Genomic DNA, 24,401 nt, shown 5'->3' on the forward strand with positions numbered 1-24,401 from the left:
TGTCACACACATTTACACTGGCATGCACTAGAGCATTGGAAATGCTTAAGGCTGTTTTCAGTTCAGATACGGTTTAAGCTGCCTCATGCACAGGCGAGAGAGCAATTGCATGTGAAGGACAGCAAGGCTAAAATGAACATCAAGACGTACTTTCATACTTATCTGGCAGCAACGATTAGAGCGCTGAGTCATTCCTGAATATTAGTGCTTCATATTCAGTGATCTTTCTCACATCAAACAGTGCAGTCCTGGCATATAAAAGAATCATATGCTCTGCTTCGTAATAAAAACGCATCCTCAACAGTAAGTTTTATAGGTTTACAGGTTACTGGGTATTAACTGTATAGGTACTGTAACCAGATGCAGGATTTAATAAACCTTTCTCAAGAGGGTATATACAATTTAATTTAATTCCAATTCAATTCAATTCAATTTTATTTGTATAGCACTTTTAACAATGGACCCTGTCTCAAAGCAGCTTTACAGAAACATATAAACACAGGATACAGATTTTAAGTGTGTGAATTTATCCCTCTTGAGCAACTCAGTGGCGACAGTGGTGAGGAAAAACTCCCTAAGATGATATGAGGAAGAAACCTTGAAAGGAACCAGACTCAGAAGGGAACCCGTCCTCATCTGGGCAACAACGGATAGTGTGAACGTAAAAGAAAGTTCATTATGGTTTTTATATGAAGTCTGTTTTGTTGAACTAGTCCACAATTTAAACAGATTGATAGAGCAACAAGCTTGTCATTCATCAATCCCAATTTCCAGTGGGTTTCACGTTGTGTAAAACATCACAGGCATAATCCTGGCAGGGTTTAAGACATACAACCATGGCTGTTTCAAGTCAGTACTGACCCCAATACCAATACTGATTACTGGATCTGATTAGCTCTTAGATTGAATCAAACTTCAAGCATTAGCCAATGAAAATGTGAAGAAATGAGGCTGGAATACATCGTGTGCTGGACACCAGTCTATCACATGGCATCAAGCACATACGCACACATTCACATCCTCATCATAAACTAGTCAGCACATCCAATACACATATCTGCATATTTGTGGGAGGTAGGAGGAAACCCAGAGGAAATACACACTGACATGGGAAGAATACGCATAACACACAGACAGTAATCAAAGACAGCTTAGAATCAAATAACTACGTATATTTTGAGGAAAACTATTGCGTGTAAATATTTGTGATGATCAATGAAACTAGATGTTATTTTAGAACTATGTCAGGTGTTTTTCTGCAGAGCTACTCTGCCTTTTACCTCTGTTTTTCCATCTCTTGCCCAAATTTGAGGTTGTTTAAAATCAAAAATAACTTGGAAATGTTAGAAAACGGGCATGGGATCCACAAAATTGTACTAGGCAGTGTAGCACTATAATGAATTTGAACATGGTTGTATAAATGTTTGATGCATGCGTTAGTTCCAGGAGTTATGGATATTAGGTAGTTATTACATCCTGATTTGCTACACTGCACATTAATTTATGACTAACTGGTGGTGTATGATAGTCTGAGAAAGAGAACGAGAGAGAGAGAGAGACTCACGTTGTGTGCAGTAAAGGCCGGTCCATCCTGGTGTACACTTGCATTCTCCATCGTATGCGCTGCAGTATGCTCCATTATGACAGTTACATGTGTGGATGCAGTTTGGGCCCCAGTATCCAGGAGGACAAGCTACAACACCGAACACACCACATACACTAACATCACTGATAGTGTATGCGCTTATAAAAGTTCAGATTGAATAACAGAAAGTATTCAATTAGCTGATTTTAAAGTTAACTAGGAAAATGCATCAACGAGCCTCAATGAGCACCTAAAAAGCATGAGAGTCCATATAACACTTTGGATGGAATTTCAGTATACAATCAGCAGGGGGCGCCAGAGACTTCCTTTTCAATACAGAGACTGGCATGTGGAAATTAGGGTACCATTCGTTTATTTTCTATATGCATATACTACACATGGTCGGGGGGGGTGGGGGGGGGCTGGTTGGGGGACTCGGGGCACAAGGCGGGGGACACGCTGGACAATCGCACTAAGGACATTTCGGAAATGCCAATCAATCTAGAACGCATGGGGGAGGAAACGAAGTACCTGGAGGAATCCCCTGAAGCACGAGAACATGCAAACTCTACACACACAGGGCAGAGGCGGGATTCGAACCCCCAACCACGAGGTGCAAGGCAAATGGGCTAACCGCTAAGCTGCCACGTACTTTAACATATCAGGAATATCTGAATAATTCTTGCTCAATTTATGAGACATTATTAAATAAAAAAAAAAGCATCTCTATGTGTCCCAGGGTCAAGCCTCAATCAGTAATATTATCCATACTTATGTTTATTTCTGTCTTGTTATTTTAATTCACTAAAAGCCACGCTTTACTTTAGGACCTGAGAACATAGTGCTTTAGGAGACAGTGAAAGTAGGGATTTGGCTTTTAAAGGGATTGACATATACCATGTGGCTATGCTTGGTCATGAGGACAATGGATGCAGCTTGTAAACCCTCACAACTTCAATGTTAGTGCCTTCAGCATTAGGGCCTCTCTCACATTCGCTGTCCCTATTTTAGGAAATGGAAATTCCTTTTTCCAAAGGAAGTGTAAGCTCCTAAGCAGTACTCACGTTGTGAGCAGTCACTGCCGATCCAGCCTGGGTAACACTGGCATGAGCCATCGATGGGGTTGCACGTCCCGTTGTTGGTGCAGGTACATGTCCAGGCACAATTCTTCCCAAACTTGCCACTGGGACACACTGTGCAGAAACAAATGGGCAAACAACAGCTCTGGTTACACATTCTATTTGGTGTTAATTTGTTGGTTCTATATTCTATAATAACCCAATAGTTATACATTCTATGTGTTAATAACCTGTTAATTATACATTCTAAAAAAACTTCATAATGAGCACAGATAATGAATTTTACTGCAATTTTAATACAAATTGGAAAATTAATGTTAATACCAATAGAAACTGTTTTGAGTTTTTTTTTTGGGTGTAATGTTCAGGTACAAACAGATTTTTTTGATAAGTTGGGTTTTTTTCACAGAATTAATCTGCCACGAAATCATGAGCAGACCTATCTTTTTTTTTTTTTAATTCTCAAATGTCACTTGCTGCAAAACAATATTAACTGTTGAGACCTTTACTGGCTCACTGAAACGAATACGGACAGTAAGAACCTTGCTTTAATGACTTCTTTCTCACCTTCATTGCAAAGAGCTCCTTTAAATCCAGGGAGACAGTCACACTGGCCTGTCACATGATGACACGGGCCATTGCTGTGCACACACTGAGGACATGTCTGACTGCAGCGGTGCCCAAAGTAACCTGGAGAACAGACTGTAGGAATATCGGGATATCGTCAGGAGACAAGTTCAGCACAAAATGCCACACTTAATTCTCATTTTGTTGCAAGTAAATAGTGTGAAGAAATTAAATAGTTAATCGTGGTTGTTGTGTTGAAATGCAATACAGAAAGCACATGCAAGGTATCATGTAAATATACACTCGTTGTCCACTTTATTAAGAACACCTGTACACCTGCACATTCATGCAGTTATCTAATCAGCCAATCATGTTGCAGCAGCACCATGCATAAAATCATGCAGATACAGGTCAAGAGCTTCAGTTAATGTTCACATCAGACATCAGAATGAAGAAAAAGTGTGATCTCTGGGACATTGTGGCGTGGTTGTTGTGCCAAATGGGCTAGTTTTAGTATTTCTCAGTCTATAGAGTTTACACAGAATGGTGCAAAAAAACAAAACAAACAAAAAACATCCTGTTTGCGGAGGATCTGCAGGCTGAAACACCTTGTTGATGAGAGAGATCACAAGAGAATGACCAGACTGGTCTGAGCTGACAGGAAGTCTATAGTAACTCAAATAAGCACTTTCAAATGTGGTGAGGAGAAAAGCATCTCAGAACACACAACACATCAAACCTGGAGGTGGATGGGCTACAACAGCAGAAGACCACATCAGGTTCCAATCCTGTCAGCCGAAAACAAGAATCTGAGGCTATCAAGGGTACAACCTCACCCACCATGGACACTTTCTAATCTTCATCTGTCCAGTTTGGGTGAGTCTGTCCCCATAATAGCCTCAGATCACAGTTCTTGGCTGACAGGAGTGAAACCCAATGTGGTCTTCTGCTGGTGTAGCCCATCCACCTCAAGGTTTGATCAACGGTTTCTGAAATACTCAAACCAGCCCATTTGGTACCAAAAACCATGCCACGAGTCACAGAGACAACACTTTTCCTTTATTCTGATGTTTGACTGATTAACTGAACATTAACTGCAGCTCTTGACCTGCATCTGCATTGTGCTGATTTATGCATTGTGCTGCTACCACATGATTGGCTAAATGCAAAACTGCGTAAATGAGCAGGTGTACGGGTGTTCCTGTTAAAGTAGACAGTGAGTGTACTTCCTGCATGAAAACTAGTCCAGAGAACTAGCTGCTTCAGTGCAATACAAATAAATTTATTATAAGTTTGATATGAATTTAGGCAGCTGTATAAATGAACATCAGAATAAATATAAATCACAAGATTTAATATGTTGTGTCACACAAGGCAGACCACAAGGAAAAACTTATAGGCAGCTATAAACACAAACAAACACAGAATAACAAGATTTAATATGTTGTGTCACACAAGGCAGACCACAAGGAAAAACTTATAGGCAGCTATAAACACACACACACACAGAATACTCACTACGTTGGCAGGTGGTGCCTCTAAAGCCAGGAGCACATTCGCATGTGCCTTCATCAGGTGAGCACGATGCTCCATTCTTACAGTTACAGGACAGAGAGCAGTTTGGTCCCCAGCGACCCTCAGCACACACACTGTCACAGTGGATCCCTGAGAAGAAGAGAAATATATGCCCAAACATTAGACACACACACAGCAAGTAAGAATTTTCTATTATAAGAAGTAGCCGAAACATACATACAATATCTACATAAATATATATTTGACATGCTAAATACTAAAACATAGCAAATATATGTGATGGATTCAAATGGAAAAACTCAATGCAATCTCCTAAGCAGACACATACACACAGTATACAGAAATGATATCTCTATAGGTTCTATCCAAGTATAACCAAATACACACTCAGTGGCCAATTTATCCGGTACACCTACAACAATAAAGTACACTTTTATAGAACAAATTATTGAATGTAGACCACCTGTTGATATGCACAAACTCTCAGACACCCTCTACCCCATCCATCAGTCGAAAGAGACCAGCATATGTCCAATATTTATTTTGTGACCCATATATCAGCACTGCTGGCTTTTTAGAACACCTTTTACACCACAACGCTGTTGAATTGACAATTCTGTCCGATATTGATTAAACACATTTTCTAACAGCATATTCTGACAGTAGTTCGAGTTGCAAGGCAAATCACAGGTTTCGACTCATTGTTGTAATGCGTTATCATTTCTCTCGTACCAACTTACATACAGTAGGGACTTGTATGGTAGGCGCTCCACATAAACAGATTAAGAAATGTGTGCAGTTATTGATATGGCGTAAGTTTTCTATGAGAAGACATTTACTATATTTGGCATTCTTGGAAGGAGCCGCCAGCGTCAACGCTCAGAGGTAAAGCTGCTCTTCTACATTTTCCGACATGGGAAAATCTTTTTTTTGTTTTATTAACTTCAAATGATAGAATAAAAGAAAGGGCGGTGAGTTCACGAGCGTTTACAATTGCTATAATGTAAGTGAATACAGGAACTAACTTGTTTTACGGACACACCACAACATTAACATGTAACTATGAATGGATAAAAAAGTACAACATTTCATTCTTTAATAAATAAAAAAATAACATCTTGCATAAGAAGAATAAAACTTCAGGATTTACTGTTATTGGAAAGTAACCACATCACACATTATTTTGCTATAACAGCATGCCCTGTTGTGTTTTATTCCTTACTTAACAGCTCACCAACCCAATGCACCCTACCAACAGCATCCTGTTGCACTGACTACCGATGAGAGGTACACTAGAGGACAACTGACACATACTGCGCATAGAAAAGTCCCTTTACAAGGTATAAGTGTGTCTAACACAGGCATTATGTCATGAAAAAAATGTTAAAGCCCCTAGACCAGAATAATAAAATTGCTAACTTGGAAGCAAGATAAAAGGAGAGACACAGCAGAAAGAGATAGTCCTCCTTTACATGATTAAGATTGCTCTGTAGTTTAAGAAAAGTGGGAATTTAATCCTGTTCTTGATGCTGCGAATCCCTCAAGTGTACTTTAGCACAGCCCATAGAAGTGCAAGAAAGTGCTCACATCTGATTGTCTTATTCAACTCTTTAAACTCATGTATTCTCAGAATTGGCAGCCATGACAAATTTAACAAGTTGAGATATAAGGAAGAATGTAAATTATCATATCTCTGTCTGTTTGTGTGTGCTCCAGCACCATCCATGATACCCCCCCACAAACTGGGCATTGATAAGCAGCATTGTAAAGGAGCGCTGGGCCAAGACACAGGACAAAGGCCTCTTTGAGGACCCGAGAGTGTTGCTAGGTGATGGGGAAAAGCTGGCGACAAACTCTGGAGAAGTAGCACTGAAGAAATGCCCGTGTATTTAAAGGGCCAGGACAACATATAATATCATCAGTATGCTACTCAAATCTTAGAGGGGAAAATGAGAGAGGTGAGGCAAGAAGAGTAGAGGAGAAAACAAAAGAGAGGAGAACAGAACAAAGGCATGATAGCAGGAAAGAACAGGATATGAGAACAGAGATGAGAGGACATTAAAGGGGGTGAGTTAGACTAAAATATATGAGACGAAAACACACCACATAAGAACAGAGATGAGATTAAAGGAGATGAGAGAAGATAACACCAAAAGAGAACAAGAACAGTTTTCAAAAAAGTTGTTTTACATCATAACAGTGACTTGTGATCCAGTAATATAAAATCCAATGCGAACCTCATAAACACCTGATGGTGAAAATCATGAAAACTGTCTGTTTCTTAATAATCTGTCAATGAAATATGAAATATGGATGGACCAATCAATCAGTCAGCAAAAATGCCTGGCAAAAATACAGAATAATTAAAAGACTCCTCTGGGATCAGCATGCTGGGATCAGCTTGTTATGGACTAATTATGGTCGGAGTCTTGCTGATGACTAAAATCGCCATGCCGCACACGATGCGTGTGTGGAGATCCAGAGCCATACAGCTGTGGCAAAGCTTCAACAAAACAAAGAGCTGAGAAACACAGCAAAGTGAACATAAACAAGAGTAATGGAGCACACAAGGCCACAACACATGTCCAAAACATGAAAGCAATCAGGTTGACTTACAAGAGGAGGATAACAGAGAAGAAAGGAAGAAAGAAAACAGCTAGAGAGAAGAGAGAGAAGAGGTTTCTAATTCCCACTGATCTGATATAATTGACCAATTGAACATCACACACTTTAATAAACACTAAAGTAGAAGTAGGATATTTGGGTCATGTCATTACTACATAGCATACCAGGATGTAGCCTGTATATTTATCCTGGCAGAGACCGAGAAACACAGCTCACCTGTCCAGCCTGCGAGACAGCGGCAGTGTCCGGTTGTAGGGTGACAGCCATCAGCATGACTGCAGTCACAGCGCTCTCGACAATCCATACCATATGTCCCGTCCTAAAGAGATCACATCATTACACAATACTGCTTACAACTGAAGGTTTCGATTCTATTGGGTAAAAATAAAATACTTATGTATATATATTACACATTATAGTTAATAGTAATGTGATAAACGTGATACGTTGTGGGGAAGCACTACAATATGCTCTTTCAGCGAACATTGCATTAATTCCTAATGGACTAATGGACTTCTAGGACAAAGTGAGTTTGCTCTGTGAAAAGCTTTCATTCAAAGCTATGCTGCTTCATTCTGAGCCTGTGATCTCTTCTCTTTATGCGGTACATACCATTGCACACCATTAAAAAAAGAAGCCTAAGATGATTTCCAACACGTTCATCATGCCTGAAAAGTATTCAGTTGACGTTTAAAACTATCCAAGGATCAATTATAGGATTTGGAGAAAAAAAAAATCAGTATACAAAAAAAAAAGTCATTGTGATCATTAGAATACAGAAGTGTGTGAATTTCTTTGAAAGCTCACCTGGCAGTGTACGTCACATCGTTCACCTCTCCAGCCTGGAGCGCAGGTACACTGGCCATCTAGAGCATTACAAGCTCCACCGTTCCCACACATGCAGGTGAGGTTACAGCCGAGTCCCCATGTACCACTGGGGCAGTTTATAGAGCAGTGCACTCCATGCCAGCCTGGGTTAAAGAGAAAGGTATGAGGAAAGTTCTCTACACCCACACATTTAAATGTGTGTACAAGCAAAGTAATTCCTTAGGCTCACGATAAACACTTCAGAGCAGATCTAATTATTAATAAGCAATAGTAATAATTATAAAACACTGAACATTCAACATAAGCAATGCATAGCTACTTGTTATAAGGATCCAATATTTTAAAAAATCTATTGTTTTAAAGACAGAGTAATTAGTGAGTCCTATAAACAGGGTAACGGCCCTGCTTCAGAGCTAGAATCAGTTTCACTTGTGAAGAATTGTAGATTGTAAATTAAGATGAAAATCATTCTAAATAAATCTATAAACTATACTTGGTTTAAATAATTCATCCCATCCCAAGTCCGTACATTTGTTCCAGTATAAGAGAAATCACAGTTAATTGAATGGAGTACACCGGTGTGCAATTAAAATAGTCATGTGACCTAAATGTACAGTAATGCCCCGAAGTTTAAGAGAGAACATACCTAAACAAACAGCTTTATGAAGATCAAGGAGCTTTCAAAATTAATTTCACTCAGGGTTTGGTTAAAAAACAAAACAAAACAAAAAACATTATGAAAAAAAAAGATGGAAAGAATGTGGCACAACCACAACCGTGCCTCCTTACCAGGGTAAGGAGGGCTTTGGTCCGAGAAACAACCAAGGGGCCGAGGGCAATGAGTAATATGATGCTACCACTACCATGATGCTTATGCAGTCAAAACGTTTACGATTTTTAATTGTAAACAAATATAAACTATATTGATATATAATATAATAAACTATATTGATGCCCACAATTGGCTAGTGTCACTCTGAATAAAGGCAATCCTCCCACTCAGAAAGCATGGCCAATTTTGCTCTCTTCAAACTCACAACCTCCTGACAATAGTATTCGCTTCTGTTGTGCCACTTGGGAGCCACTGAAACTATTTTTAATAGTGCATAAACAAAGTCCTTCAGAGAATCTTTCACAAATCAGGTTGAATCACCTGCTCTGCATGTGCAGGATCCATCCACAGATGAGCACGTGGCTCCATTCTTACAGGTGCAAGCAGAGGAGCAGTTTACTCCATACATCCCTGCTGGACAGCGTATAGAGCAATCTGCACCCTGAAAAAGATTTTATAAACACATTAGTAACAGAGTCATTCAAAAAGCTGCTCCTTCAACAAAAGAACCATAATGATTCAGGAATTCAATAATCAGTGTGAGAAAATATAACATAGTAAATGTGTGTTCACCTGAAAGCCTGGAGCGCAGACACACTCTCCTGTCACGCTGTGGCAGTCTGCACCGTTCTGACACTGACACACCTGCTGACACTCCTCGCCATAGAAGCCTGGTGCACACGTCTCATTACAGTAGATACCTGACCAACCAGGCTGGCACAAGCACTCACCTGATACAGGGTGGCAGCTGGAGAGAGGCACAATACACTTTTCATCTACCTCTTCATCTTTATGTTTAATATAATATACACACGCACACCAAAACCCTTAGATTCACCAGAACATAATTTGATGTTATTTCATTTCGTCACTACAGATCTTAGATGATTGAAAATATTTGTATGAATTAGATTTTTTAAATTTAAATTTTTTTTTTTTTAAATGCATTCAAATGAATTTTTAAAAAATAAATATACATTTAATTTGATAAATTAATCAATCAGAAGAAAATTCAGCAGTTTATATAATGTACTCTTTTGCCAGTTTATTAAGTCAATCCCCACTTTCACACACAGTGTAAATTCCAGCTTTATCAATCGTGTGATTTTGGTGACGTATAACTCAGGATGTGCAAAATCAGTGAATTTAGAGAAACAAACAGTGTTAAGCTTAGCAGGTTCTGAACCTGAATTGCCATGCCACATAATGCAGTGATAAGTACATTTGCCTAGACAAAGACAGCACACAATTCCATTTATAGTGTATTAGCCATGTACATTACAACAAGTCAGGATAGAGTAAACTAAATTCTTTTCTAAATATGAATAAATCAAATGCGATCTTGCAGAATTGCTGAATTTTTAACCTGATTTTTTTTATATATATATATATATATATATATATATATACTATTTGATTTAATTTTTTTTTTAAACCTGAAGTTCAAATCGTCCTAATGTACTTGAACATCTTGAACAAATCGTCCTAATGTACTTGAACATCAATAATAACAAGGATTTTCTTTAAAGCATCAGAAATTTTACGCTCAGGTTTTGGTCAATCTGATCTTAACTCCATACATGCTGCAAGAATGGGTTAAGTTTCTTGAAAAAGGACACGACAGCAGTGAGTAGACTGTGTAGACATAGTAGTAATCACAGACTTTCTCTGATAGGGGACATCTACCAGCTGCCCCAGCCATGTACAGCAGGGGATCACTTTTTTTGTACTCAGGGAGCCTTTTAACTGTCAAAAAATTTCACCAGACCCACTTGGTACAAATTTTATGTCGTGAACATTATCTCAATGTGCGCACTAATATTCTATTTTTTGGAGCCATAGAGCTTTATATTCCTTCGCTTTCCACTCATAAAGTTGACGTAATTTATAGGCTACTCGTTTTTAGTTAGTGAGGTCTCGATTAATAATAATAATAATAATAATAATAATAATAATAAATATAATAAATTTGAGAACCACTGATCTACTGTATCTATCTTCCATTAAGGCTGTGCAATGTTAATATTGTCATTCAAAGAAATTTAGTTCTGTTGGAGGTTATTTAATTCGTGTCTACACTTCAGGGAGCACTATACATTTCTGTTATTGTACTTAAAACAGGAGGATGTCATAAAGGTTGTCCTAACGACCGTTTTCTAGAGGGTGGGGCAAACCATTTTAAACAGATAGGTGGGAAGGATTCGTTAGACATTTGACACACTGGCATTGGTAGTTGTTTTTGTGGTTAGTGGTCATGGCCTGTACCTGTTGGTTGGGGCAGCTGGTGGCACCTGAAACACTCGCTGTATTGAGTGAAAGTGAAGCAGCTGTCCACACACAACACATGGAGCCACTCAGCTGTGCTAGCCTGTCTCATCCATAGGCCATAAACACAATGGGAAACTGTGTGGGTCTCTAAACACATAAACAGACAGACTTTCTCCCACTCACTGCTATTAAAACACTAAACTGACTCCCACATGTCTACATGTGCTGCAAGCTTTCTCTTTCTGTCACTTTTTCTGACTTTCACGCATATGCATACAAACACTATGCAAAAACACATAGCACATCCTTATACTGTATAGCTTTACCTTTGGGTGTTTGGAGCATGGCATGGGCACGTTTTGTCACACTTGAGGCCGTAGATGCCCTTTGGGCAGATGCGGGTTTCACACATCTCGCCCATGTAACCTGGCTCGCACAGACAAGCACCGCTAATGTGGTAACATGTGGCTCCATTTTCACAGCGACAGGTCTGGCGGCAGTTCACGCCATACTTGCCAATCGGACATTCATCCTGGCACCTGCCAAGACACACACACAAGACACACACCTCTAGGCATCAATCACATGATCATTAAGCACTAATTGTGTGTTAATGTTGGGCAGTTGCTGCTACTGCTCATGCTGCATATGCTTGTGAGGGAAAACCATAGCCAAGTCCTTCTAGATGACCTAAGAGGAGCAGGCTTGTGTTCCAGTCAAGTGAAAACATTTGTATCGCCCATGGTTTTTAAATGGAAAAATGACCCTTTCTGTATTAAGAAAAAAGGTGGGGTGTGTACTTCAAGAAGACAACGATGTTAAACATAATTACATTTCATCATGACTGCAACGTAAGACATCTGGCTGAGTTATATATATTAGATATGTCAAGAATAACGTAATCAAGAAGTTTACTGAAACTAAGAGGATTCAAAACCTGTTCTGAGGATCCTTCAAAAGTTGAAGAAAGTTATACAAGCAAAGGCTGGCATACAAGTTGTTAGAGAATATCAATATCACTTCCAAAAGATGGAAGTGGTAATTCTGTGTTTAATGCTTTAGACTCTTGATTGGAAGGTTGTGAGTTCAAATCTCAGCACTACCAAGTTGCTACTCTTGGTTCTCCAAGCAAGGCTCATAACTTAACTGCTCATTGGGTATCCTGTCTCAATTTGTAAGTAGATTAGATAAAACTGTCATCCAGATGACTAAATGGACAGAGATGCACATGTAATATTTTCACTATTAATAGACACTCTGACTATTTCTGTTACTCGCAATAATGAAGGAATACATAACATGTCAAATGTCTTGTTACAATAAATTGACAGCATTCATTATTTTTTTTTTATCAAACACATTACTTACCTTGGTTTGTGTTTGATATCCAAATTTCTTACTAACCCCTTGTTTTAGCTTTAACTAGATAATAAAGTTGTATAAATTGGAGGGAGAGACTTCTCACCTGTTATCTTTTTCAATGAAAGTTGTTGTCTTTAAGAAAAGCTCTCCATGGTTGTTGACTTTTATTTTGCATTTGGTACATTTCAGTACATTTACATTGACATTTATTCACTTAGCAGACGCTTTTATCCAAAGCGACTTACAAATGAGGAAATACAAGTGATATATCAAGCAGAGAACAATACAAGTAGTGCTACCATGCAAGATTCATAATTGAGTTCTAGAAAAGCAAAGTGCGCAGAGTAGAGGTGTAAGAGCCAGAGTACGTTTTGTTTTGTTTTGTTTTTTAATGTGGGGTTGGCATTTTAAGAGTTAGTTAAGTGCTCACGGAAGAGGTGGGTCTTTAGATGTTTTTTGCAAACAGTGACAGATTCTGCTGTCCGGATTGATTTTGGAAGTTCATTCCACCACTGAGGGACAGTTAGTTTGAAGGTTCTGAAAAGGGACCTTGAGCCATAATTTTTGATACCTTGGTAATTATGTCATGGTCACAAAGTTTTTTTTTCTTCCTAAGCATTCATGTTGGAACAATGCTCTTTCAAAATATAATGTCAATCTGTGTACACTGTCACAACAACAAAGCTCCACAGCATGAATATGGACTCTGGGTTCAATAAAGAATTGAAAACTGTTATGTTTGTACACAGCTCCAAACAATCAACATCTGTTCAATTTCTCATATTTATCCATTATTGAACTCCCTACTCCTTGGAAAATACAACTTGAAAGCCCAGGAAAGGGAAGCTTAAACTAGTGGACTCTATAAAGGTTAAAAACAAAGAATTCTGATTTTTTTAAAAAAAATTTTAAAAAGCACTCTTAAGCACTATCTCTTAACAGACACCTGTGTGAGAACTGTAGCTCATCAGAACCCACTTGTTGATAACTCCCTCCGCCGGATGAACTTTCCTTCCATGCAATAAAGAATTAAACGCATAGGGAGAGCGGATCCACCAGCCCACTGACGGAGGACTCACTGGTTTTGATAAATGAGTGTGTCAAGCTGGAAAAATTCAGGCCATGTCATTTGGACATGGCTATCTTCTCCATTAGCTGTGCAGATGGGCTCTGGCTAAGCTGTTCCCAAAGCTGGCACTGTGCAGAACGGATGGACTTGTGTGGGAACACATGGAAGCTGTCCAACCGCACAGTGATTCCCACTGATTTCAATTCCATGTAGAATATTGCATATCATAATGTCAGGCGTCCCCTACAGAACAACATCCATCATGAGGAAGTCTGTTATATCAACACTCTTTTGGTATCAGTGTTTTAAGAACGCACAGGTGTAGTTCAAGACAACATTCTATCTAAAAGAGAGAGCCTGCTTTCTTTTGCTGTTTTTTCCCCCTCACACACTCAAATATGTCCCTCCTTGAAGCTGAGAGCTGATTATTTTCCAGCCCATAGGGTGTGGTGAGATGGGGCCTGCTTGAGTTGGTCGGAAGCTTCTTGTGACGTCTGTGTTAGCCAAAGCACTTATTAACTCATAAAAATGCACTTGTAGTGCTATTCCTGTAAGCCATGGTCTGCTTAAGTATATGGTTCATGCGCTATGATGCTGGTAATTATGGGCACAGGGCTGTGCTCCCCAGCCCCGGATTCATTCCTACACCAAGCCCCAATTTCTGCTTCTAGTCAACTCATTGGCCCCAATAACCACTGAGACCTGAATGATGCTGCCTACAGTGTGCTATCACTCAAGATCAACAAGCCTAAGATCACAAGTTGTACCTCAAAACAAATATATCCCCAAAAAATCTACATTAATAATAATTCTATATAATAATTCTACACAGTGATTGTTCATAACATCCTACAAAACCCACAAGGCCTGTCAGTTACAGTTACATTTAAATCCCATGTTCTACTTTTAGTCATCTAATACCTTATGGCACACCTTAACAGAATTTTAATCATAGTTTCTAATTAAGTGCCCTAAAAGTGATGTTAGCATACATGTAATGTAAGTACTTTTTGGATTGAGTTATTAATAAGTCCACTAAGGAAAACGGGTGAGAAACTCAAGGAAAAACTGGTGGCACTGGTGGTCCTGGTGGGCACGTGGCTTAGTGGTTAGCACGTTTGCTTCACACCTCGGGGTTGGGCGTTCAAGTCCCACCCCTGCCCTGTGAACACTGAGCTTTCATGTTGTTCCTGTGCTTCGGAGGCTTCCTCCAGGTACTCCAGTTTCCTCCCCAGTCCAAAGACATGCATGCATTGGGGGCTGACTGACATTTCCAAATTGTCCGTAGTGTGTAAGTGTGCATGCGATTGTGCCCTATGATTGGTTGACACCCCATTCAGGGTGTCCCCCAAGTTCCCCGGCTCCAGGCTCCCCCCACTGACCCTGTGTAGGATAAGCGGTACAGAAAATGGATGGATGGTGGCCCTATTATGATTTAAGAGGCATTTTGCAGACATAGCTTGGGTCCACTTGTCCTGTGGTAAAAGATTTCTATCCTGATGGGAGTGGTTTCTTCCAGGATGACCCCATTCCCATTCGCAGGGCACTATGAATGGTCTGATGAATAAGGAAATAATGTAAATAATATGCTGTGACTTTTGCAGTCAGCAGATCCACTTGGACACCTATTGTAGATTTTGTAGCAGCATTTTAGGAAGCACTTTCCACTTAGCACTTTCCATAAGAAATGTCAAATCGACCTAAATGTCAGCTCTAAATATGGTTATGTTAAAATTTTTATATTGCCCTCCTTGTGATTTTCTTTATTTAGGAACAGACATAAATAAATAAATATTTGACGGCACTGACACGGAACTCCTTGCTGTTGTCAGCTGTTTGAGTGCTCTTATTGCAAGGTGTATCCAAGGTTATGTAATGAACAATTACTACCTGCTTCTTTGTTGTATACTCTTGATTTTGTTAAAGGGCACCTACAGACTCGACAGTTTTTATAAAATCACAACAATCATCCTCATTTTATTATGGATTATAATGTTATATTACCTCGATATAATATTGAAATCATAACATGCGTGTCGGATATTATGGTATATAATTCAAAAACGTAAGATATTGAACATATACTCAGCACATGCCTTCTTCATTCATCACTCAATACCTGCGTTTACATGGACAACAAAAATCCACTCTTAACCCGATTAAGACCATACTTTGATTAAGAAACTACCATGTAAACAGCAATTTTTACTTACCTTAATCTAGTTAAGGTCATACTTGAATTAAGCTCATCGAATTAAGACATTGTGGAGTACTCCTGTTTTAGTCGCATTATGGACGTGTATTACAGACATGTAAACACCTTAATCACATTATGAACATCGTGTGAGAGTTTTCACCGCATTTTGCGACAGGACACGATCACACACGGCAGTTTTCAACATTTTACGGCGAACAAGAGAGTTCGCCTGCGTCCCAAACCGCATACTTACCTACTATAGGCCTGTAGTGGGGAAAAATACATGTATCTCGGCTACTATATAGACGGTAAGTACGCGGTTTTTGACGCAGCCCACGGCTTCAAGCAGTTGTCTATTTGCACGTACAGCATGACAAATAATTAACTGCACTTAAAGCGTTCGTAAAAAAAATTTAATAAAAACACCCAAAACTGTATACGGTACCATAACGAAGACGAACTGTATGTTGATGCGTGAAATTCTGGAGGGACGTCGGACGGCGTGGCGCGGTGACGTAATGGCACGGGCTGTTAATCTAATTATGTTCTAAAACATGTAAAACGGGAACATGACAGGAGTATTCTAAAAGCAACTCATGTAAACACCGTAATCACATTATTATCTTAATCAGTGTAAGGTCAATAATTAGATTACTGCTGTCCATGTAAACATAGTCAATGATGCAGCCATACGCCTCCATACATTTCAAAGGTTTACCTCGCCTCCATTCTTTTCCCTGTCTGCCAACTTCCCTTCCTCCATGTACACAGACCATGACCAAAAACATTTCTGGCACTAAGGCACAGTTCACTTGATTTGTTTCTACACAATATCAGCAACTGACTCACCTCGCAAAGACTGTGGCTACACTGCTGTTGTCTTTGTCCCAGGATAAATTTTGGCAGAAACCACAGCTTGTCTGAAAAGACTGCCTTAGATTAAATGGAACATCTGTCCACACCTCTTCTTGGTTTCATGTGTCACTGTGATGTGACAGAACCATGGCTAAAACCCACACAGGACAGAGGCGATGTTTTCCCCTTGCAGAGCTGAAGCATGCTTAATGTGGATATATTTGAAGATTCTAAGAGATTTAGGGTTCTATTTGTCCAAGATACAGTGTAGTCTGTTTGTAATTAGACAGTGACAATTGTTATTGAGTTTATGTACTCCAGAATCAATTGGACGCAGTGAATGAAACGAATAAAGTTCAGAATGCCAGCTTTCTTTCAAGGGCATTTCATCTATAATCTGAGCAATGACCTTCTGCTTCACTATAGACACTGCTTTCTCCCTGCAGCCTTCAGACCTCTGAACATAATATACACTACTGTATATACATAGAGCTGACAAATGAATGAAAGAACCAGTGGGACTGTTATGCTGTTGGAGGCATTTTACTGGCATTGTTTGGCTCCATTTGGAGGGAAGAGTCACTGCACTGAGACTCACAAAGTTTTGACTCATCATTCTTACCCTATAAAGAAACATTTCTATTCCGACGGAAGCAGTGTCTCCAGGATGACATCGTCCCAATCCACGAGGCACAATGGCTTTCTGACTGATTTGATTACTGTATGAATGATGTCAATCGTACACAATTTTACTCATTGATCATCCTGAGATAGCACAGCTGTTGTTTATTTTCAGTGCGAATTAAGAACAGTTGACTTCAGAACTTAATTATCAAGCGACCTTGCTGCAAGTGGTAATTATTGATCATGCCTTCATACAAACCTATAACATACAGTATCTGACCCAGTCCCTATTCATCCAGATACCAATTACCGTATCGAGCAACCCTGTGGATCAATCAACACTGCCAGCTTACTCACATGACCACATTTAATATTGTCATGAACTAAATGAAAACGAAGCATGAAGGGAGAACTGTTACTTAAATGTGTTTTTTAAATAAACTAAACAAGTTTATTCAGTCATTAATTAGATGATAATAATAATTAGCATAAAATCACATCAAATCTCTCATATGGATATGTGTCTCAATGTCATGAATGGCTTCATTCAAATGGGGTCGTGTTTACCATGTTTCTAAGATGGCTCACACTTATTCATCACATTTTTAAATTTTCAAATAACAAATAGCAATTTTCAAAGTTCACAAGTAATGCAGTTGCATGTTGAGTTTATCTCAATATGGAAAAACCACAAAAATTTAATGTTGATTCATGTACCATGACAGCTGAGGGAAATGTTGATACTTTTGAGTTTTGTCTCATTCCTAGTGCCATTCCGCCTTATATGTTCTTGGTGTTCATATCTGCTAAATACTGCAGCCCCGATTATGAAAAAGTTGGGACAGTGTGGAAAATGCTAATAAAAACAAAGAGGAGTGATTTGTAAATGTACTTTGACTTGTATTTAAACAAAACATGTATAAAAACAATGTATTTGATGGTTTACCTAAACAATTGCATAGTTTTTTGAAGATAAACGTTTATTTTGAAATTGATGCTTGCAACACGTTCCAAAAAAGTTAGGACAGGGGCAATTTAGGACTAACAGCGATGTGACAAGTTGAAATAAGAAGGTGATGTGAAACAGGTAAGACAATCGTCTAATCATACTATATAAGGAGCCTCAAAAAAAGGCCTAGTCCTTCAGAGCAAGGATGGGTCGAGGCTCGCCAATCTGCCAACAGATGCAACATTCCCCAAAGACAAATCTGTAGGATTTTGAGCATTTCACCTTCTACAGTGCACAATATAATTAAAAGATTCATGAAATCCGGTCAAATCTCGGTGCGTAAAGGGCAAGGCTGAAAACCACTACTGAACTACTGAAACCACTACTGATCCCTCAGATGTCACTGTCTTAAAAACCATCATGAGCCTGTAATGGATTTCCTGACATGGGCTCGGGAATATTTTAGTAAGCCTTTGTCAGTCAACACCATTTGCCGCTGCATCCACAGATGCAAGTTAAGGCTTTACTATGCAAAGCAGAAGTCATACATCAACACTGTCCAGAAGCGCCGCCGACTTCTCTGGGCTCTTTCTCATCTGAGATGGACAGGAGCACAGCGGAATCGTGTTTTATGGTCCGACAAGTCAACATTTCAAATAGTTTTTGGACAAAACAGCCGTCGTGTTCTCCAGGCCAAAGAGGGAAAGGACCCTCCAAGCTGTTATCAGCATGAGGTTTAAAAGCCAGAATCTGTCATGGTATGGGAGTGTGTCAGTGCCCATTGCATGGGTAACTTGCACATCTGTGAGGGCATCATTAATGCAGAAAGATATGTAAACAGTTTGGAGCAACATAGGCTGCCATCCAGAGCAGGACAACGCCAAACCACATTCTGCCCAGAGTACAAGCGCATGGTTGCGTAAGCAGAGAGTGCAGGTGCTAGCATGGCCTGCCTGCAGTCCTGACCTGTCTCAGATTGAGAATGTGTGGCGCATTATGAAGCGCAAAAAAGACAACGAAGGCCCTGTACAGTTGTTCAGCTGAAGACATGCATAATGGATGAATGGGGGAAAAATTCCGCTTGCTAAACTTAACCAACTGGTGTCTTCACTCAGCGCCCAAACACTTAATAAGTGTTATTAAAAGAAAAGATGACATCACACAGTGGTACACAGTCAACTGTCCCAACTTGTTTGGAGTGTGTTGCAGTCATCAGAAATGAGTGTATATTTTCAAAAAGAAATTAAATTCACAAAGTAAAACATCAAATAATGTGTTAATAATGTGTTTTCAATATAGTACAGGGTAAACTGAATTTTCAAATGACTCTTTTTGTTAGTTAGGTTTTTTTTTTGCATTTTCTTTACTGTCCCAACTTTTTCAGAATTGGGGTTGTATACCATAGTATATTATGTTTACATTCACAGCATTTTTATTATATTGTTATTCTTTTGCACTACTTGTTATATCTGACACTTCCTCACTAGAACTGTGTTGGCGCTACACTGTCTCTTATTGTGCCGATTCTAACAGTAGTTATTATAATGTCTTGTGCTGTTTGCACATGTTTGCATGTGCACTTTATGTAAAAATATGTAGGTCTTATTTAGTCCTGTGTAGTTCTGCATTGTTTTATGTAACACAATGGTCCTGGAGGAACGTTGTTGCGTTTCTCTGTGTACTGTACCAGCTGTATATGGTTGAAATGACAATAAAGCTACTTGACTTGACTTGATATTTCCTAGGTGCTTAGCAACAGGTTTCTTACGATTTTAACCACTTGAATGGTGTTGTTTGTTGCGTATTCTACTTCCCAGGTGAAAAGCACATTCATGACTGCTTTTGAACAGACAAAATATCATGATCTTGCCCTTTCTTTGACCCTGCCTCCCATTGTAACAGTGCCATGTGGATGGTTTTGTTGTAGTTCCTATTGTGTTGTTAGTATATGACCTTGTCTGGTCACTGTTTATCTTTTTGTTTTCACCTGTGTCTAGTTTCCTTTCATTTGTTTGTGTATATATACTCGCTTGTGCATGTGAAGTCTGAGTTACAAACCTTAATCTCTGTGCTTTTTCTATTTCTGTATATCTTCTTGTTTTGTCTGTTTGTCTAGTTTTGATTCCTGAATGTTGTCCTGTTTATAGAATACAGGTTAATGTTGTCTGACTGTGATTTGATTCATACTATAGATTTAGATTTATATATGAATATTGATTCATACCAATAGATTCATACCATTTTCGTGCTAGTACACATAATGCAGAGTAAACACACATTTTCAAGAAGAGCAAAGCTCGTGTCTCACCTCTCCCCAGTGTAGCCTGGACTGCAAAAACACTCTCCTGTAGAGGAAGAGCAGGTTCCTCCATTGTGACACTGACAATCCTGAGAGCAGTTCCTACCAAAGCGACCCCCGGGACAGGGCTGTCCACACACAGTTCCCTGGACACACACACCCAAGACATTTGTACAGACCTTTGGAAAACGTACTGAGCAATTTAGACACAGCGGTCACAATGAAAGCAATAGGAAGGATTAATAGCCTGAACTTTAGTGACATACAGTAACTAATACATCATGTCTGAGAGAACATCTCATGTGCTTAACAACAATACACCGGATCATTAAATCACGCAAAAAAAGTTAACAATATTTATACCACTGTTGAACTCGGACTGCTGAATTATTGATTCTGATTGGTCAAAAGTTGTTGATTAATTTTCTATAACAGAAGGGCTTTGAAAATAATGCTGGCTGTAGTTCAAATCACAGGTTTATATTAATTTGCTCACTGTAACGTTATCATTTCTAAACAAGGATTCCACAGTGGGGGGGCGGGGTGGGGGGGGGGTTTCTCTTATTAACTTCAAGAGAAAAAAAAATGCTACAGCTCCTATAACATAAGTGATAACTGCAATTAACTTGTTTCGCTAATATTCCACAACTTGTAACTATAAATGATTAAAAAGTATAATGTGGTGTAGTCAAGCTGCAGGGCATGGTATTATGGGAAAATAATCAACTATGGGGTGGTAACAGTAATTCTGCTTTTGAGCTGGATCACATCACACCACACAGTCATTGACTATTTTCCTAAAACAGCACACCCCCAAGTCTTTTATTCCTTATGTAAAACACTGGTCGAGAAATGTCGCATTAAAGGAAGCATAATGTGTGTTCCTACCATCCAGCCAGCAGGACAGGAACATTCTCCAGTCACGTGGTGACACACTCCACCGTTCTGGCAGGGACATCGCTCCTCACACTGCTGCCCGTGTTTGCCTGGAGGACACAGATCCTCACAACTGCACAGAGACAGCAAAGGGAAGATGATTAGACTTAACACATTGTCGTATGTATTTGTGTTCATGCAAGTGGTACTCGGTGTGATTTTACGTGTATTTATGTGAGTCAATTTGCATGTGTACATAACGTGACTTACAATGCTCCAGTATAGCCGGGGCTGCACGTGCACTCCCCTGTGACATGGTGGCAGGTGGCATTGTTTTGGCATTGGCATTTCTGCTGGCAGTTGTTACCGTAGGTACCTGGCTCGCAGCGCTCCTCACACCGCCAGCCGCGGTAACCAGTTGTGCAGATACATGCACCCGTGATGGGGTTACACAGCGCTCCGTTTTTACACTGACACCGGTTACTGCAGTGAGGACCCCAGTGACTACTGTCACATGCTGCATAGACAGGAAACACATCTGGAGATCAGTTTTTCAGTGTCTTCATGATATTAGTTTTTATATTTTTACACTAAGCTCATAAATTTAATCTATTGGTAGTAATCTGTTTTTAATGACCAAAAACAAATAACAATGGCATCAACACATAAACCCTCATTAAAAATACTAGTATTGATAAATATCCATGAAAATACAGGTTGAAAAATGTCTACCTGCTAATAGTGAGTAATGTTGCTAATATTAGTGAACCTAGCGAGCCACACAGAAAACTAACTCACAATTATCACAAGTAAACGAGAATTGGAAAGTCAGTATGTCTTTGTTTACATCAGCAGATTATTGTGAACATAATAAGCAAACCTGTCAAAATACACCATAATAATTTAAAAAAAAAATTGATTCAACACTGACATTATCTACGTTAGCATCATTTTGGTGTCCTGCCTGTGATTTCTCCATGAATCTTTTAAATGTTGCTGTTCTATGAAAAAGAATCTGCAAACCTGCGATCTCACAAATGTCCTCTGTAAGATTAATATGAAGGGAAAATCCAGCATAACTTTAATCCATGCACTGTTATGTCGATCAGCCATAGCATACAGACAGAATTAATCTCCACATTCAAAAATGTTTGCTTTTGTATTTACCATAATACTTCCAAAGTGGGTCAATAAACATCTATGATTAATGGTTTAGTTCATTTTTTTTGATGATGTGAGGTATGTGTCTGCCAGACTAATAAAGTTCATAATAACAGGTCGTCCTGCCCATAATAACCACATCAGAGTCTTAATTAAATCTACATTTAAATCAGAGAACACAAGCGTGTACCGCAAGATGGGACTGAAGAGGCAAACCCAAGGTTTACCATCCTCACGTGTAGTCAAGGATATAAACCAAGCAATGACGTCACTAGCCATTATGAGATTAAATAGCCCCGAAACACAGTCTTTTTCTGTCCAGTTCTGACAATTGCCGCTTTTGCTGCCATGCCCTGATCCTCAGCCTCGTTTTATGGGCAGAGTAAAAGTGTCGCTGAGGTAAGCTAGCAGCTGTCTGTTCTTGAGATCCATAAAGAGCAATAAACTAAAGCTTTCTTAATAGTTCAATGGAAAAGACTTCGTTTAGCATCATTCGTTTACACAGAAACATATCCAATGAACACTATGTGTTTAACATTGCAGCCCAAAGTCCACTTACTTTTGAAAATTACTTCTGGAAATATGATTTAGACCTTCCATCTTTTTTCCATACTGCTTATCCTACACAGGGTCACAAGGGAGCCTGGAGCCTATCCAAGGGAACTCGGGGGACACAGACGGGGGACACCCTGGAAAGGGTGCCAACCCATCGCAGGGTACAACCACACACACACACTCACTACACTACAGACAATTTGGAAATGCCAGTCAGCTTACAATGCATGTCTTTGCACTGGTGAAGGAAACCAGAGTACCTGGAGGAAATCCCCAAAGCACGGGGAGAATATGCAGGTGCCACACACACAGGGTAGAGGTGGGATTCAAACCCCCAACTCTGGAGATGTGAGGCAAACATGCTAACCAATAAGCCACTGCGCCCTTCATTATTTAGACCAGCACAGTTACTTAGTAAATAAAAACTTCTTTTTTTTAAAGTGATTAGTTTATCCTGACTATCTGGTTATTGTTGAACAGTAGTTACAAATAATCAATTCAACTGCAATTTAATTTACAAATATAAACTATCTGTACAGTGCTTTTATCAACAGACATTGTCACAAATCAGCTTTACATAAATCTAGATGTAGATTTAAATGATGAGCAATGAGCAAACCAGAGGCGACAGTAGTGAGGAAAATACCCCTGAGATGATATGAGGAAAGGATGTTCAGTATATGTGAAAAAGAGCTCTGGACAGTCTTTATGATTAAAGCAGGGACTCAACAAGTCTGCAATATCCACGTGAGATTATCCATTGAAAAAGGGGTTTTGAGAAATGCAAAAACTTTAGCGTATCCATGTTGAACCAGCCGCAGCTGCATTAAGGGAGCACGTGTGAGAACGCTCCAAGTAGAGAATAAACTACTGTCATTTAATAATCTCCTCCTGCAAGGCTAATGTACAGCCCAACTTAATCACCAAACTGGCATCAGGCATAAAATATGTTATTTTCCTCCACATTTTGGTCTCATCTTTAGAGGCACATCTATTAAGTTTGAAATGCCGCCCAAGACCACAGCTGATGAGATCAGTCCAGATTCCAGTATGCAGGAGATGCCCATACACCCTAGACCACACGTTTATACTAGAACCGCTTTAATCTACCTAAAGAGGCGTTCTTTTCCAGCA

At 39.4% G+C, this 24,401-nt stretch overlaps 1 protein-coding gene across 2 annotated transcripts in view; it reads right to left on the bottom strand.

Moving 5' to 3' along the window:
* Window positions 1-24,401, bottom strand: part of megf10 (multiple EGF-like-domains 10) — a 71,119-nt gene that overhangs the window by 12,315 nt on the left and 34,403 nt on the right. For both annotated transcript variants that reach the window (XM_053645123.1, XM_053645124.1), the window contains exons 6-17: window positions 21,822-22,068; window positions 21,564-21,684; window positions 20,685-20,821; window positions 11,647-11,859; window positions 9,626-9,800; window positions 9,374-9,494; window positions 8,200-8,363; window positions 7,609-7,711; window positions 4,750-4,896; window positions 3,232-3,366; window positions 2,650-2,778; window positions 1,565-1,693 (exon numbers count right to left, since the gene is read on the bottom strand). In XM_053645123.1, the coding sequence (XP_053501098.1) occupies window positions 1,565-1,693; window positions 2,650-2,778; window positions 3,232-3,366; window positions 4,750-4,896; window positions 7,609-7,711; window positions 8,200-8,363; window positions 9,374-9,494; window positions 9,626-9,800; window positions 11,647-11,859; window positions 20,685-20,821; window positions 21,564-21,684; window positions 21,822-22,068 (1,821 nt within the window). The remainder of the gene's footprint in view (window positions 1-1,564; window positions 1,694-2,649; window positions 2,779-3,231; window positions 3,367-4,749; window positions 4,897-7,608; window positions 7,712-8,199; window positions 8,364-9,373; window positions 9,495-9,625; window positions 9,801-11,646; window positions 11,860-20,684; window positions 20,822-21,563; window positions 21,685-21,821; window positions 22,069-24,401) is intronic.

The sequence above is a fragment of the Ictalurus furcatus genome, chromosome 16 (assembly GCF_023375685.1).
Source record: "Ictalurus furcatus strain D&B chromosome 16, Billie_1.0, whole genome shotgun sequence".
In the NCBI taxonomy this organism is placed as follows: Eukaryota; Metazoa; Chordata; class Actinopteri; order Siluriformes; family Ictaluridae; genus Ictalurus; species Ictalurus furcatus.